This window comes from Eimeria tenella, genomic scaffold, assembly GCF_000499545.2.
Source record: "Eimeria tenella Houghton genomic scaffold, Eth_scaff3, whole genome shotgun sequence".
Lineage (NCBI taxonomy): Eukaryota > Apicomplexa > Conoidasida > Eucoccidiorida > Eimeriidae > Eimeria > Eimeria tenella.
The window spans coordinates 25715-41833 of NW_013542870.1; the positions used below are offsets into that span (position 1 = coordinate 25715).

Below are 16119 nucleotides of genomic sequence, written 5' to 3' on the forward strand. Positions count from 1 at the left end.
CAGTTGCTGCTGCAGCAGGAAACTTTTTGTTAGTGAATAAAATAAAGGCTCTAAGAGGAGAAAGGAGGCTGCAGTAGCAGCAGCAGCAGCAGCAAGAGGTGCAGCAAGCAGCAAACAAATGAAACGAAGTATATAAGCAGCAACCTTTAAATATTTGTTTTTTATATTCTAAGTCCGTTTTCTGCTCCCTTTGCTCCCTGAGGGCCAGTTGCCAAATCCCAGTAGCAGCTTTTTCCACAAGGGGCCCGCCAGGGGGCCCCCCAGCGGGTTCCTTAGGGGCCCCCCCGGGGGGCCCCCCGGGGCCCCAGGGGTCTTTTGGGTGCTTCAGGTGGCCTGAAGGGCCCCCAGGGGACGCCCAGATGGAGGCCTGAGCTTTGAAGGGCCGCTGGGGGGCCCCTGGGGCCCCTAGGGGACTTTAGGGTGTCTTGTGGCTGCAGCACACTTAGGGTGTACGTACACCTCAGTGTGGGGTGTACGTGCGGGGGGGCCCCACACAAGTGGCATCTTTAAATAAATGCATGCAAATAAATGAATTGCAAATAGATCAAAAGATACTTCTCTTAATAAGTTTGTGAATATTCTTTTGTTGTTTTTATTCTATCAAGAGAAGCAAACGGAAACTCTGTAACTACTTTCGTTTATTTCCCACTTTGAGGGCCCCCTTGTACCCGGGGGGCCCCTGGGGCCCCTCTGTACCCTAGGGGCACCTCAAGTACCCTAAGGGCCCATGGGGCCCCCCTGTACCCTAGGGGTCCCATAAGTACCCTAAGGGCCCATGGGGCCCCTCTGTACCCTAGGGGCCTCTGGGGCCCCCCAGATGTGCTCTGGGGGCCCTTGGGGGCCTTGTGTACCCTAGGGGCCCCTGTGGTCCCATATGTTATCTGGGAGTCCCTGGGGCCCCCGCTGTACCCTAGGGGCCCCTGGGGCCCCTTCTGTACGCTAGGGGCCCCTGGGGCCCCAGATGGGGTTGGGGGGCCCCTGGGGCCCCGTCTGCAGCCTGAGGGTTTTGGTCGTTTGCCTCGGGGCCTGGGGACACTTCCTAGGGTTTATAAGAGTGCAGTGGGGCCCCTGGGGGCTTCATTGGGTTCAAGGAGTAGGCCGTTGGGAGGTGTAGGGTTTAGGGTTTAGGGTTTAGGGTTTAGGGTTAAGGGTTTGTGGCGCGTCGCGAAGAAGAGCTGTCTGATCTGCGGGAGCGACATGGGAGTAAATAGCTTTTTAAAAATGCAAAAAAGTTTGAAATGAATTTATTTTTGGAGGAAATAAAAGCTTGGAAACCCCACAAGGAGGGCCCCTGCTTTGCTGCTGCTGCTGCTGCTGCTGCTGGTGGAGCTGCGGCGAGCCCCGGGGCTGCATACAGCTGCCGGCGGGCGGTTCTCTGGCGAATGAGTTTGTTTTTTGGGTTTAAAATAAAAGGAAATAAATAAAAAGGAAAACAAATTCGTTTTCTTTTTGAATTGGATCGACTGCGGCGCGAGCGGGCTTCGAGGCGTTCGTCGGGCGTTGCGTTTGCTGCTGCTGCTGCTGCTGCTGCTGCAGCAGGCGGCCTCCTGCGTCCGTTGTTCGCAGTTTTTGCGGTTTTGCTGCTTGTTTGAAACGAATGGAATTAAAACTGCATTTTACGCGGAAAAGTAGTTGGAATTAACCTTCGAAGCCGCGTGCAGCAGCCTGCGTCCCCCGCAGCAGCAGCTGCTGCTCCTCCTTCGCTGCAGCAGCAGCAGCAGCAGCTCCCGCCCCCCCACAATGCCGAGCGCGTGTTCCCCCCCCCTCCCGTGACGAAGAAGAACAGCCCTCCCTCCCGTTTCCCACCCCCCGGCCCCCTCCCGCCGCCGCTGCTGCTGCGCTGCTGCTGCTGCTGCTGCTGCTGCGGAAATGCCCGTGCTGTACCACCTCAGCCTACAGAAACCCACGGCCGCCGTGGCCGCAGTCCACGGCAGCTTCAGCGCCCCCAGAGTTCAAGAAGTTGTGGTGAATAGGGGGCGGCTGTTGGAGCTGCTGCGGCCAGACGAAGAAGGCAAACTGCACTCCATCTGCAGCACAGATGTCTTTGGAATCATCCGCAGCATCGCCACCTTCCGCCTCACGGGTCTGCTGCTGCTGCTGCTGCGGCGGCGGTTCTGCTGCTGCTGCTGCTGCTGTTTTCAGAGGCCTGCTGCTGCTGCTGCTGTTCGGGTGCTGCTGCTGCGCTGCCGCGCGTGTTTGGTTGGTTGGAACGAGACAGCGAACAAGCAGCAGCTAAGTGGAATTTAAATGAATTAAATGAATTAAATGAATTAAATTAATTAAATTGAATTGAGTTAAATGAATTAAATGGTCTCAGGAGCCCTGACGGACTACATCGTGTTGGGCAGCGACTCCGGGCGTTTGGTGATAGTTGAGTTTGACGCGAAGAACAATCTTTTCAAGCGCGTGCACTGCGAGACTTTTGGCAAAACAGGTCCATTTAACGAAACACATAAAACAAAATAAATAAATTTGATTAAATTAATTCAGTTTAACCAATTCAATTCAATTTGGCTCCTTGAATTCGATTCGTTTGACCCATTTCCCCCGCCATTGCGCCCGAAAGCGCTTCCGCCGCTGCCGCTGCCGCTGCCGCTGCTGCTGCTGCTGCTGCTGCTGCTGCTGCTGCTGCTGCTGTTTGGCGGCGGCGCGATGATTTTGGCGACTGTCGCGCTGCTTCTTGCTGCTGCCGCTGCTGCTGCTGCCGGTGCTGGAGCTGTTGGCGGCGGCGCAAGGATTCCGGCGGCTGTGGCGCCGCTTCCTGCCGCTGCTGCTGCTCGGCGGCGACTCTCGGCTGCTCCTCGCTGCTGCTGCTGCTGCTGCTGCTGCTGCAGGGGTGCGTCGCGTGGTGGCGGGGGAGTACGTGGCGGTGGACCCGCGGGGGCGGGCGCTGATGGTGGCAGCAGTGGAGCGGCAGAAGTTTGTTTTCGTTTTGAACAGAGACGCAAAAGCTGCTGTCACCATTTCTTCGCCGCTGGAGGCCCACAAGAGCCACATCGCCTGCCTGGACCTTTGCGGCCTCGACGTGGGCTTCGAGAACCCCCTCTTCGCCACGCTGGAGCAGCCCTACCCGCAGCCCCACAAGGGCGGTCCGCCGCTGCTGCTGCTGCTGCTGCTGCTGCTGCTGCTGCTGGTGGTGCTGGTGGTGCTGCGCTGGTTGCTGCTGCGCGGTTGCTGCTGCTGCTGCTGCGCTGGTTGCTGCTGCGCGGCTGCTGCTGGTGGGCCGCCGTGGCTGGCGCGGGCGCGCGCCGCAGCTCCTGGGGAGCAGCAGCGACCGGCCGCCGCCGCTGCTGCTGCTGCTGCTGCTGCTGCAGGCGTGCGGAAGAGCCCGCGGGTGCTGTGCTTCTGGGAAATGGACTTGGGGCTGAACCACGTGGTGAAGAAGGCGAGCCAGGAAGTGCCGGAGAGCGCGCACCTGCTGGTGCCAGTGCCCGGGGGGGGCCCCCAGGAGGGCCCCGGGGGCGTGCTGGTTTGCTGCAGCAGCAGCGTGGAGTACCGGAAGCTGGACCACGCAGCAGTCTGCTGCAGCATCCCGCGGCGGCTGGAGGTGGGGGGCGAGCAGGAAGTGCTGATTTGCTGCTACGCGGCGCACCGCATGAAGGGCTTCTTCTTCATTTTGCTGCAGTCGGAGCTGGGGGACTTGTTCAAAATCGAAGTGACGCATGCAGAAGGCACGGTGCAGGACCTGAGCTGCAGGTACTTCGACTCGCTGCCCGCTGCAGCAAACTCCCTCTGCGTGCTGCGCTCGGGGTACCTGTTTGCTGCTGCGGAGTTCGGGCCCCACAGGCTCTACCAGTTCACCGGCATCGGCACTGCAGCAGCAGACCCGCGCTGCAGCGCCAGCCACCCGCTGGGCGCAGCAGCAGTCATCGCCTTCAAGCCGCGCCCGCTGCGCAACTTGCTGCTCTCCGACTTGCTGCCGTCTGCGTCTCCAGTGCTGGACCTGCAGGTGCTGGACGCGCAGGGCACGGGGGGGGCCCCCCAGCTGTACCTGCTTTGCGGCCGGGGGCCCCTCTCCGCGCTCAAGGTGCTGCAGCGGGGCCTCGGCGTGGAGGAGCTCGCGGACAACGAGCTTCCCGGCTTTCCCAGGGGCCTCTGGACGCTGCGGGAGAGTCCGGAGGGCCTCTTCCACAAGTTCATTTTGGTGGCTTTCGAGGGCAGCACTCTCGTGCTCCAGGTGGGGGACACCGTCGAGGAAGTTTCCAACACTCCCTTTGCTGCTGCAGCGACCACGCTCCTCGCTGCTCTCTTCGCCGACGGCTCTTACGTCCAGGTCCTTGAACACGAGGTCCGCCACATCCGGGGGGCCCCGGGGGGCCCCGGGGGCCCCCCGGGCTCCGCGGGGGCCCCGGGCGGGGCCCCGGGGGGCCCCGGGGGGGGCCCGGGGGCCCCCGTCGCCGTCTGGAGGCCCCCCGGCGACCGCAGAATCCGCGCTGCTGCAGCGAACCAGCAGCAGCTGCTGCTCGCGCTCTCCGGCGGCGACGTGCTGCTGCTGGAGCTCGACGAGCTGGGGGCCCTCGAGGAAACTGCGCGCAAGCAACTCCACGTTGAAGTCTCTTGTTTGGCCCTTCTGGAGGCCCCCGAGGGCCGCAGCAGGGGCCCCTTCTTGGCCGTGGGGGCCCTCGACAACGTGGTGCGCGTCCTCAGTGCGGAGAAGGAGAAGCAAATGAAGCAGCTTTCCGTTTTGCTGCTGCCAGCAAACGCCACGCCGGAGTCCGTCTGTCTTGCTGCAGCGCAGCCCAGACCCAGCGCCGAAAGCAGCATCTACTTATACGTGAGAAGCCCTTTCCAGGCTTCGCCCTCCTCCCGCTGCTGCTGCACCTCCTGCTGCTCCTGCTGCTCCTGCTGCTGCTGCACCCCTGCCGCTGCTGCTGCTGCACGCCTGCTGCTGCCACTGCTGCACCCCTGCTGCTGCTGCACCCCTGCCGCTGCCGCTGCTGCACCCCTGCCGCTGCTGCCGCTGCACCCCTGCCGCTGCTGCGCCCCTGCTGCTGCTGCTGCTGCTGCTGCAGGTGGGTCTGAGTTCGGGGGTGATGCTGCGGTCCTCCGTGGACCCGACGACGGGCGCGCTGGGCGACCAGCGCTGCCGCTTTTTGGGGGCGAAGGCGCCGCAGTTCGCGCGCGTGGCCGTCAGCAGCAAACCTGCTGTTGCTGCTCTCAGCGAAAAGACTTGGCTGAAGTTTTGCCACCAGGGCAAGCTGCTGGCGGCGCCGCTGCACTACGACCCGCTCGACGCCATCGCCTCTTTCTCCTCCGAGCAGGCAGGGTTTAGGGTTTAGGGTTTAGGGTTTGGGGTTTGGGGGTTGGGGTTTGGGGTTTGGGGGGGTGGGGGGTGCGCTTGCTGCTTCGCGCCCCGCGGCTCGCGCTGCTGCTGCTGCCCCGCGCTTTCTTCGCCGCTGCTTCCTCGCCACGCCCGCTGCTGCTGCTGCTGCTGCTGCTGCAGTGCCTGGACGGCTTCGTGGCGATATCGGGGAACTCTTTGCGGATATTTCGGGTGCCGCGTTTGGGAGATGTTTTTTGTTCTTCTTCTTTGCCGCTTTCCTTCACCCCCAGGGCCATGGCCGTGCTGCCCCACGTCTCCGAGTTCGGAGGTGCCTCCTGCTCCTGCTGCTGCTGCTGCTGCTGCTGCTGCTGGGGTTGCTTTTGTTGTTTAGTTGCTGCCGTGGCTGGCCTGCTGCTGCTGCTGAGGTGCTGACTTGCTCCCTCGCCGCTGCTGCTGAAGTGCTGCTGTTGCTGATCTGCTGCTGTTGAATTGCTGGATTGCTGCTGCTGCTGGATTGCTGCTCTTGTTGGCTTGCTCCCGTGCTGCTGTTGTTGCTGCTGCTGCATTGCTGCTGTTGCTCGCTTGTCCCCTTGCTGCTGCTGCCCTATGGCGGCGGTCATTTTGCTTCTTGCTGCAGCTCACCGGTGCTGCCCCCGTTTTTGCTGCTGCTGCCGCTGCTGCTGCTGCTGCTAATTCTTATTATTGTTACAATTATTATTTATTATTATTTATTATTATTAATCAAAATAAATTATTTAATAATTGCTTCTTTCAGGAACTCTGGTGCCTGCTGAGGGCTCTTCCCAGAAAGTCCCCGCGCTGGCCATTTGCGAGGCGGACCACAATGCTTACGACGAGGCCACCAAGTTCGAAATCCAAAGGGCCTTGCGAGTAGGGTTTAGGGTTTAGGGTCTAGGGTTTAGGGTTTAGGGGCTACGGCTGGGGTTTTGGGGTAGGCGCGGGGTTTAGGGGTTGGGCGTTGGCGCGAGGGGGTAGGGTTTGGGGTTTAGGGTGGACGCGAGGGTTTAGGGTTTAGGGTTTAGGATTTAGGGTGGACGCGAGGGTTTAGTGTTTAGGGTTTAGGGTTTGGCCTTCAGGGTAGGGGCGAGGGCTAGGGGTTTACGCCAAGAGGTGTTTGGTTGGCCTGCTGCTAAGGTTTAGGGTTTCCAGCCCGCGTACGACGTAGGGTTTAGGGTTTAGGGTTTAGGGTTTAGGGGCTAGCGGCAGCTGCGCAGGAGTGCCTGCGCGCCGTAAACCGGTAACTGCTTCCTGCTCGCTGTGAACGCCCTAGGGTTTAGGGTTTAGGGTTTAGGATTTAGGGTTTAGGGTTTGTGTTTAGGGCATTAAACTCAGCCACGAGGAAGAAAATGAAGAAGTTAATGGCTTTGAAGAGGAAAGCGCTTTGGGGGCCTTTAAGGCTGGCAGCGGCAAGTGGGGCAGCTGCCTCAGAGTTGTCAACCCGCTTCTAGTGCGTCTGCTGCTGCTGCTGCTGCTGCTGTTGCTGCTGCTACTGCTGCTGCTGTTGCTGCTGCTGCTGTTGCTGCTGCTGCTGCTGCTGGGACTCCGGTGAGCTTTAGTCTCCTCTGGTCGATTCTTTTGGTTTGTTTTCCTTTGGTTTATTTGCTGCTGCCCAGAAGGGGTTTACTGACTGGGCCGGTCTGTCATTTGCTGCTGCTGCTGCTGCTTCTTTTGCTGCAGAGCACCACTATTGAAAAGGTCACTTTCGAAACAGATGAAGCAGCTATTAGCTGCTGCTGCTGCGAATTTGAGGGACTGCCGCTGCTCATAGTTGGCACAGTCACCGCCATGTCTTTCAGGCCCAAAAAGGTATTTGCTGCTGCTACTGCTGCTGCTGCTGCAGTGGGACTTGTCTGCTGATGCAGCTGTTGCTGCTGCTGTGGTGGGACTTGTCTGCATCTGCTGCTGTTGTACAGTGGGACCTGTTTGCTGCTGCTGCTGGCGCAGTGCGACTCGCCTGCTGCTGCTGCTGCCTTCTTGCTGTTGCTGCTGCTGCAGTGCGACTCGTCTGCTGTTGCTGCTGCCTTGCTGCTGCTGCTGCTGCTACTATGGGAAAGCGTCCATCGGCGTGCTGCTGCTTTTGCTGCTGCTGTGCCTTCAGATAGCAGCAGCATCAATTAAGGTGTACGCGTACGACTCGAACTTCCGGCTAACCTTTTTACACTCGGTCTGCCAAACCCTAAACCCTAAACCCTAAACCCTCGGCTGCGGGGCAGCTGCTGTGCTTATGTGGCCTCATTTTGCTTTTGGTTTTTTGCTGTTTTTCCCCTTTCCCGTGGCCGTTGGCCCCGGACTGCTTGCCCAAGAAGTGCCTAGGGTTTAGGGTTTAGGGTTTAGGGTTTGTGTTGCAGACCCCCGTGGAAGGGCCCCCCCAGTGCTTCTCCCCCTTCAGGGGAATGCTGCTGGCGGGTGTGGGCAATCGGCTGCGGCTGTACGCCTTGGGCAAGAAGCGGCTTTTGAAGAAATGCGAATACAAGGTCAAACCCCAAACCCTAAACCCTAAACCCTAACGAAGCCCTAAACCCTACGCCCTGCGCTGGCCCGCGGCCCTGCGCGCTGGGCGCGCTGCAAGGCCCTCTGCGCCAAACCCTAAACCCTAAACCCTCGCGGCGGACGGCAAAACCCCGCCGAGCGCCCCGCGGCCCAGCTGAAACCCTAAACCCTAATTAAACCCTAGCACTTTCAAGCAAACCCTAAACCCCGAAAAGCACCGCAACAGCCCGGAGCCCCAAAGATGAAGCAGACGCTCTCCAAGAAGCCCGAGGGCGCTTAGACCGTATGCCCGGGGGTTTAGGGCTTAGGGTTTAGGGTTTAGGGTTTAGGGTTTGCGTTCAGAACCTGCCTTCGGGAATAGTGTTTTTGAAAGTTTGTGGAGATCGAATCTTCGCGGGAGATATGAGCGAGAGCATTCATGTGATTAAATACAAAGCAAATGCGAATTTATTCTATGTGCTTTGCGACGACACTGGCCCCAGGTGCGCTAAACCCTAATTTAGGGTTTAGGGTTTGGGGCTACGGGCGCTGTGCTGCCGCGTCCGCCACTCTTTCCACCTGCTGCGCCGCTGCTGCTTCGACTTGTGCTTCCGCTCTCGGCGCGCCACCGAGCCCAGCCAAACCCGTTTTTAGGGTTTAGGGTTTAGGTTTTTACTAGCATCTTTTGCGCTGCCTTATCTTCATTTCTTCTTTTTCCACTTGATCTGCCCTTCGTGCTCTTCTTAAATGCTTTTATTCTTTTATTATTTATTATTTTATTCTTTCATTTATTTATTTAATTTATTTATTTTATTTATTTTATTTATTTAGGTGGCTGACGAGAGGGGAGGTTTTGGACTACCACTCGATTGTGGCAGCAGATAAGTTCGACTCCATATTTATAGAGAGAGTGGGCCCCCCAAACCCTAAACCCTAAACCCTAATCGTGTGGACTCTAAACCCTAAACCCTAATGGCGTGCGCTGCTTCTATATTCTAAACCCTGAATGCTCCCTTTCGTTTCGAGGCCTGGTCCTAAACCCTAATTTAAACCGTACAGTTGAGCCCCAAGGGCTTAGGGTTTAGGGTTTAGGGTTTACCTTCGACCACAGCAAACCAGCTCTAGAGGCCACTCAAAATCGCCGATAACCGCTGCAGCTGCTGCAATTGCTGCTGCTGCAGTAGCTGCTTCCGCAGTCGCTGCTGCAGCAGCTGCTGCTGCAACTCCTGCTGCTGCAACTCCTGCTGCTGCTGCTGCTGCTCAGGTGCCTAGTGAGGCGAGGCAGGACGAAGGCGGCGACTCGACGGGGCTGAAGCTGCGGGGGGACACAGCCTATATGACCGACAGCTGCCACAAGGTGCTGCTGCTGCTGCTGCTGCTGCACTGCTGCTGCTGGATAAGTTGATTTATGTGGATTTTATCCGTGGCGTTGCACTTTGCCAGCCTCAGTGTCTCGGGCGTATCTGTGAATTATTATTTGTAAATATTTATTTTTATTAAAAAATATTTTTAATTTTATTTTCAATTTGTAATTTATTTGCTGAACTTCATCCTAGGTGTCCGTGGGCACTTGTGCTTCGTGTTTGCTGCTGCTGCGTCTGCGGCTCTCCTGTTCCTGCTGCTGCGACTGCTTCCCCTCTTCACGCTGCTGCTGCTGCTGCTGCTGCTGCTGCTGCAGCTGGACACGGTGCTGCAGTTCCACGTGGGGGAAACAGTGACTGGGCTGCGGCGGGCCACTCTGAGCACGGGGGCCTCCGAAGCAATTGTCTACGCCACCATCATGGGCACCATAGGGGCCCTCGTTCCCTTCCTCACCAAAGAAGAGGTCTGCTGCTGTTGCTGCTGCTGCTGCTGCTGCTGGTTTGGATGTTCGTGGTGGTGGTGGTGATTTTGTGCTGCTGCTGGTGCGGGTTTGGGTGTTCGTGGTGGTGCTGCTGGTGGTGGTGGTCTTTGTGCTGCTGCTGCTGCTGCTGCTGCTTGTTAGCGGGCTAGTTTTTGTTGCAGTTGCTGCTGTGCTGCTGGCTAGAGTGCTTCCTGCTGCTGTGTCTGTTGGAGCTAGCGGGGTTGTAGCAGCAGAGTCTCTTGGGGTGCTTGCGGGGCCTTGAGTTACCGTTGCAGCTAGCCAGCTAGCTAGCCTACTAGCCAGCCAGCTAGCTGGCCACGAAATTAGCCAGCTAGCTAGATAGCCAGTTAGCTGGCCAGCTAGCTAGATAGCCAGTTAGCTAGCCAGCTAGCTAGTAACACAGCTAGCCAGCTTGCTAGCTAGCTAACAGCAGCAGCAACCAGAAAGATGCGGTAGAAGTGGCCGAAGAGAAGAATGAAAGAAGTGGAAAATGAAATGAAATGAAGTGAAATGAAAATGAAATGAAATGAAAACAAAGTGCGGAGCTGGGGTGTACGTACAGCTGGACTTCTTCCACCACCTGGAAATGGTCATGCGAAACGAAGCCCCGCCTTTGGCGGGTCGAGACCATTTGATGTTCAGATCTTATTACCATCCTTTGAAGGTGAGAAGCTTATTTAATTTAATTTAATTTAATTTAATTTATTTAGTTGCTTGATTGCTTCGGCCTTAGTCCCGAAGTTCAGCAGTTTCTGCAGCCCGCCCGGCCGCCGCCAGCAAGTGGCTGCGGCCGCGGCTGCGTGCTGGGGCTGTGTTGTGGCTAGCTAGCTAGCTAGCTGGCTAACTGGTCAGCTAGCGAGCTTGCTGGCTAGCTAGCCAGCTAGCTTGATGGCTATCTCAGTTGGTGCTGGTTGGCTGGCTGCTAGGCCACGAACTGAACAGCTGAGGCTAGCTAGCCAGCTAGCTAGCTAGCTATGCTAGCTAGCCAGCAGCCGCAGCTGAGGCAGTCGCACAGCTAGCTGGCCAGTTCGGCCTCCACAGCTCGAACTCGCCAGCTAGCTCTCTACCGCTCTAGCTAGCCAGCCAGCCAGCCAGCTAGCCAGCCAGCTAGCCAGCTAGCCAGCTAGCTAGCTAGCCAGGGCGTGTGTGGGGGTGCTGCAGAACGTGGTGGACGGGGACCTGTGCGAACAGTACGGGTCTTTGCCGCCCGCAGTGCAGACGCGAATAGCTGAAGACTTCGAGAAGACTCCTGCGGAGATTCTGAAGAGGCTCGAGGACATCCGAAACAGAGTCTTGTGATTAGCTAGCTAGCTAGCTAGCTAGCTATCTGGCTGGCTATCTGGCTGGCTAGCTGGCGGGTAGCTGGCTAGCTGGCGGGTAGCTGGCTAGCTAGCTAGCCTTCGGCCGTGCCGCGCAGCTAGCTAGCTAGCTAGCTAGCCAGCGTACGGGCGAGCAATATGGCTAGCCAGCTAGCAGGCTAGCTAGCTGGCTAGCTACCTGGTTGGCTAGCTAGCTAGGGGCCCTCGTCGTGGGGCTCCGAGGTTGGAGGGTGCAGAGTTGAGGGCTGCAGGTTCAGGGTTTAAGGTTTAGGGTTTAAGGTCTAGGGTTTAGGGTTTAGGGTTTGGGGGTTTTGAAGTGGCCGCGGCTAAGGAAAATGAGCAGAGAGGGACTTGGCCTCGCCTGTCAATCAGACAGAGGGGCGTCAGTCTGTGGCTAGCTAGCTAGCTACGCAGCTAGCTGCCAAGTGGGCTATCTTTGAGTGGCTAGCTAGCTACCCAGCTAGCTGTTGAGCGAGCTACCACTTGCTGGCTGTTTAGCTTGGGGCTAGCTACCTGAGTAGCAAGCTAGCTAGCTAGCTGGCTAGCTAGCTAGCTACCTGAGTAGCAAGCTAGCTAGCTAGCTGGCTAGCTAGCTAGCTACCTGGCTAGCTGACTCGCTAGGTAGCTGGCTAGCCGCCGTTTGTTGGCAGACTGCTGTTCAGCTAGCTGCTGGGTGAGCCGCCTCTTACTGGCTAGCTAGCTACTCAGTTCGCCGCTCTGCGGACTGCTGCCTAGCTAGCTAGCTACTCAGCTAGCTGCCCAGTGAGCTGCCAGCTAGCCAAGCAGCCGCTTCTTTATTAATAACTTGTCGTACGAATAGGGTTTAAGTCGCATTTACCTCGGCGAGCGGATGCCCATCGCTAGCTAGCTACCTAGCTAGCTGGCTACTCAGCTAGCTAGCTGCTTAGCTAGCCAGCTACCTGGCTAGCGAGCCAGTTAGCCAGCTAGCTATTGAGGGATGGATGGCTATTTGCCCAGTTGCGGGTAGCGAGTCGGCAGTGTTGGAGAGTTGGCTAGCTAGCTAGCTAGCTAGCTAGCTAGCTGGCCGGATGGCTGGCTAGCTAGTTAGCTAGATAGCTATTTAGCTGGTTAGCTGGCCAAATGTCTGGCTAGCTAGCTAGCTAAGTGAGACAGGCCAGCTAGCTCTGCTGCTCGCCTCCTCAGGTGGCTAGCTGTTGGTAACAGGAGTTGACGGCAGCCGCTGCAGCTAGCTAGCCACAGCTAACTAGCCACAGCTAGCTAGACACAGCTAGCCAGAGGCAGCCGCAGCTAGCTAGCTGCACGCGGTGGGGCAGTGTTGACAATTGAACATAGCTAACAGCGCTAGCGTGGGGTAGCCTGAGCTAAACCCTAATTTAGGGTTTAGGGTTTAGTGTGCGGGAACTACGGCATAAGAGATAAATAGCTCTGGCAGCAGCAGCAGCAGTGGCGGCAGGACTCCGCCGAGACAGCTTTGTGCCACTGCTGCTGCTGCTGCTGCTGCTGCCGCTGCTGCGTTGGTTGCTGCAGTACTTGTAGCAGCAGCAGCATCTGCAGGACTCTGACGGTGAATATTTGCCCTGCTGCTGCTGCAGCTGCTGCTGCTGCTGCCTTGGAGTTCAACTCACTTTACTGAAGGCGCATCTCTGGCTAGTCCCCAGCAGCGAGTGGTTGCTGCTACAAACCCTAAACCCTTAACCCTTAACCCTAAACCCTAGGCTAGAAAGAAACTACGTGGAACCAAATATGGGAAGAAGTGCTTTCTGGAAACGAGAAATTGGAGAAGCTAATTTGGCCAAAGAATGGAGACATGGGGGCTGCTGCACAGCGTGGCGTTTAGGGTTTAGGGTTAAGGGTTTAGGGCTTAGGGTTTTGGGTTTGCGAAATAGGTCTTTCCGCCTAGAGTTTGTCAGTATACTCTAGTCCATTTAATTTCAAGACAAGCAAACCCTTGCCACTTGTCGATATTGCTGCGATGCTCCTGCACGGAGCAGCAGCAGCAGCAGCAGCAGCAGTAGCAGCAAGGGCAGCAGCAGCGGCAGCAGCAGCGGCAGCGGCAGGCTCTTTGTTTGCGAGAATTATAAGCTTTTTGCTTGAGTAGAAATGCAGAAAATATGCAAGCAGACCCACCTCACAGCAGCAGCAGCAGCAACAGCAGTAGCAGCAGCAGCAGCAGCAGCAGAGAGCGACGGTCGTGCTGCCGGTGCCACTGCAGGGCTGGGGCACCGCGTTTGACCCCCGCGAGAAAAGCCTTTAGTTGAATTTAAAATAAATAAATAATTAAATATACAGACAGAGATAAATTAAAAAACCAGCTGAGCTGCCTAGACACCTCAGCCGCAACTCCGACAGACACTGCTGCTGCTGTGTCACTCACCAGCAGCAGCAGCAGCAGCAGCAGCAGCGCCTTCTGTCTGTCTCGGCCTTGTTTTTGTTTCATCACCGTGAAACAGCAGCAGCAAATTCTTCCACCGTCTCAAGAAGCCTCTCTTTCAGCAGGACCATAGCAGCAGCAGCAGTAGCAGCAGGAGCAGCAACGGGAGCCGACAGCAGTCACTGTGCTGCATAGACGGCTCGGGGCAGCAGCGCGACCCCATCTAAGCCCTTGCTGCATTTTTGTCTTTAAAATTAACTTGGCAGCAGCAGCAGCAGCAGGAGGCTGGCGTATCCTAATAAGCAAGCAGCAGTATCCAGTAACCAAGCAGCAGCAGCAGCAGCAGCAACGGCTGCTGCAGCAGCAGCGTGCCCCTTCTGCACATCTCCCCCAAAGGAAGCCCCCAAAGCCCTTATTGAAATTAACTTAAAGATGGATCTCAAGGAAAATGAGTTGAGGGAAAACGCTGCAGCGGCTGCAGCAGCAGCAGCAGCAGCAGAAGATGCCACAGCCAACGCACACGCAGCCGACTGCAGCAGGAACTGCCGCAGCAGCAGCGCCAGCAGCTGCTCCTGCAGCAGCAGCAGCAGCGGGGCTGCAGCGCCGTCCGTAGTGAGCACCAAGCCACAAACTGCAGCAGCAGCAGCAGCTTTAGCTGCTACTGCTGCAGCTGCACCCACCATCGGGACAGCAGCGGCTGCTGCTGGTGGCTCTGCTGCAGCAGCAGCAGCAAATGAGCCACATGAAGCAGCAGCAGCAGAACAAAGCTGCTGCTGTGGCCCGAGAGAAATTTCGGCAGAAGCTGCTGCTGGCAGTGAGCTGTCGATACACGTGAAACAGGCACCCGAAGCAAGACACGCAGCAACAGCAGCAGCGGCAGCTGCTGCTGCTGCTGCTCCTGCTACTGCCGTTGCTGCTGTTGCTGCTGCTGCTGTGCATGCCCTATTAGGGCCCGTGCCGTAACCTCCAATCTACCGCCAACACCCTAAATCCTAAACCCTAAACCCTAAACCCTAAACCCTAGATTCATGCGCAAGCTGAACCTTTGCACCCTAGCCGGCCGAAGTCCATCCACCATTATAAATTGATTTGCATATTTATATTTATATTTATATTATATTTATATTTATTTATTGATTTATTTTTATTTTTATTTTATTTTTATCTATTTTAATCAATTTATTTAATTTCCTTTTCTTGTCTTCTCCTCAGACACCTCCTGCCCCCCCCAAACCCCAAATCCAATTTATGACACAAAGACAGAAGACCCTTCTTTGGGAGACCCCCGGGGGGCCCCCCCGGGGGCCCCTCTAGAGGGTACCCGGGGGACCCACCTGGGGGGCCCCCCGAGGGGCCCCCCGGGGGGCCCCCCGGGGGGCCCCCCAGGGGGGCCCCCCCGGGGCCCCCAGGGAGGCCCCCAGAGGGGCCTCAGCCTGGGGGCCGGGCCCGCGGGCGACTTGACGGACCTCGTGGACGCGCTGTGGGCGCAGCGCCGCCGCAGGGCCCTTCAGCAGCAGCAGCAGCAGCAGCAGCAGGAGGGGGGGCTGCTGCAGCAGCAAACAGAGGAAGCAGCAGCAGACCACGCAGGCGCGCAGCACGCGAGGGCCAAACACAGAGCAGCAAAAAGGAGAAGATGAATCTCCTGCAGCGAAGGGAGAGGCCCCCAGTGGGGTGTACAGACACCTCGAGGTTGTCTGGGGTGTACGTACACCTCAGCGAGTCTGCATGCAGCTGAGGTGTACGTACACCCCGCGGCCCAAACCACTAACATCTTTTTAGGGTTTTGCACTTCACCTTGGCAGCAGATCTTTAGTTTTGCTTCCCAGCAAAGAAATCGAAAACCGCACAGCCAGTCACTCAGGTGTACGTGCACCGCAGCTTCACGCTGCAGCAGCAGCAGGCGCTGCAGCAGCAGCAGCAACTACCGCAGCAGCGGCACAAGCAGCTGCAACAAGCTGCAGCAAACTGTAGCAAGCTGCAGCAAGCTCAGGAGCAAGCTGCAGCAAGCTCAGGAGCAAGCTGCAGCAAGCTTGGCAGCAAGCTGCAGCAAGTTGCAGCAAGCTCAGCAGCAAGCTGCAGCAGGCTCAGGAGCAAGCTGCAGCAAGCTCAGCAACAAGCTGCAGCAAGGTTAGCAGCAAGCTGCAGCAAGCTTAGCAGCAGCAGGCTGCAGCAAGCTCAGCAGCAAGCTGCAGCAAGCTTAGCAGCAGCAAGCTGCAGCAAGCTCAGCAGCAAGCTGCAGCAAAGCAAGCTGCAGCTCTGCGTATAAAAGTCTCCCAGATAGCAGTAAAAGAATCTGCAGCAAAACTGTTTATCGGGTGCCGTAATGCTGCTGCTGCTGCATGCAGCAGCAGCAGCAGCACGAGAGCACAGCTCCACAAACAAAAAGATAATGCAGCGGACGCACTTTGCAGCAGCAGCTGCCACGACAGCAGCAGCAGCAAATGCAGCAGACGCAGCAGCAGCTACCGCAGCTGCAGCCGCAGCAGCAGCAGCAGCAACACGAGTTGCTGCTGCCAGCACGATGGAGGCAAATGCATAGTTTTTGAGAGCAAATTCTTCAAAGTGCTGCTTCTGCTGCTGCTGCTGTCGCTGCCGCTGCTGACCCGGGTGCTGCTGGTGCTCCTATCGCTGCTGCTGCCGTTGCTGCTGCTGCAGCACCAACTACACAAAACGAAAGCGAAAAGTCCTTTCCTACAGAGAATCCCCTTCTGCTTCTGCTGCTACTGCTGCTGCTGCTGCTACTGCTTCTGCTGCTTTATGATGGAGTTGGACGCTGCGCTTTACGGAGGATCCCTTCTTGCTGCTGCTGCAGCTGCTGCTACTCTTGCAGCAGCAGCAGCAGCAGCGTGAT

The 16119-nt window shown here is 57.4% G+C and overlaps 2 protein-coding genes across 2 annotated transcripts; both read left to right on the top strand.

The window, feature by feature from the left end:
- Window positions 1–1869: 1869 nt before the first annotated feature.
- ETH_00019200 (Splicing factor 3B subunit 3, putative) lies at window positions 1870–10895 on the top strand (the record flags this gene model as incomplete). Its single annotated transcript, XM_013375700.1, has 17 exons — window positions 1870–2083; window positions 2318–2434; window positions 2835–3089; window positions 3315–4774; window positions 5013–5273; window positions 5444–5591; window positions 6039–6154; window positions 6603–6731; window positions 6962–7090; window positions 7383–7448; window positions 7633–7758; window positions 8117–8256; window positions 8585–8663; window positions 9018–9110; window positions 9432–9578; window positions 10159–10260; window positions 10758–10895. The coding sequence occupies 17 exons, from the start codon at window positions 1870–1872 to the stop codon at window positions 10893–10895; spliced, it is 3720 nt and encodes a 1239-aa protein (XP_013231154.1).
- A 2805-nt stretch (window positions 10896–13700) lies between these two features.
- Window positions 13701–14905, top strand: ETH_00019205 (uncharacterized protein; the record flags this gene model as incomplete). The annotated part of the gene is made up of 2 exons (XM_013375701.1): window positions 13701–14082; window positions 14481–14905. 2 exons carry the CDS (start codon window positions 13701–13703, stop codon window positions 14903–14905), a joined length of 807 nt encoding a protein of 268 aa, XP_013231155.1.
- Window positions 14906–16119: the final 1214 nt, after the last annotated feature.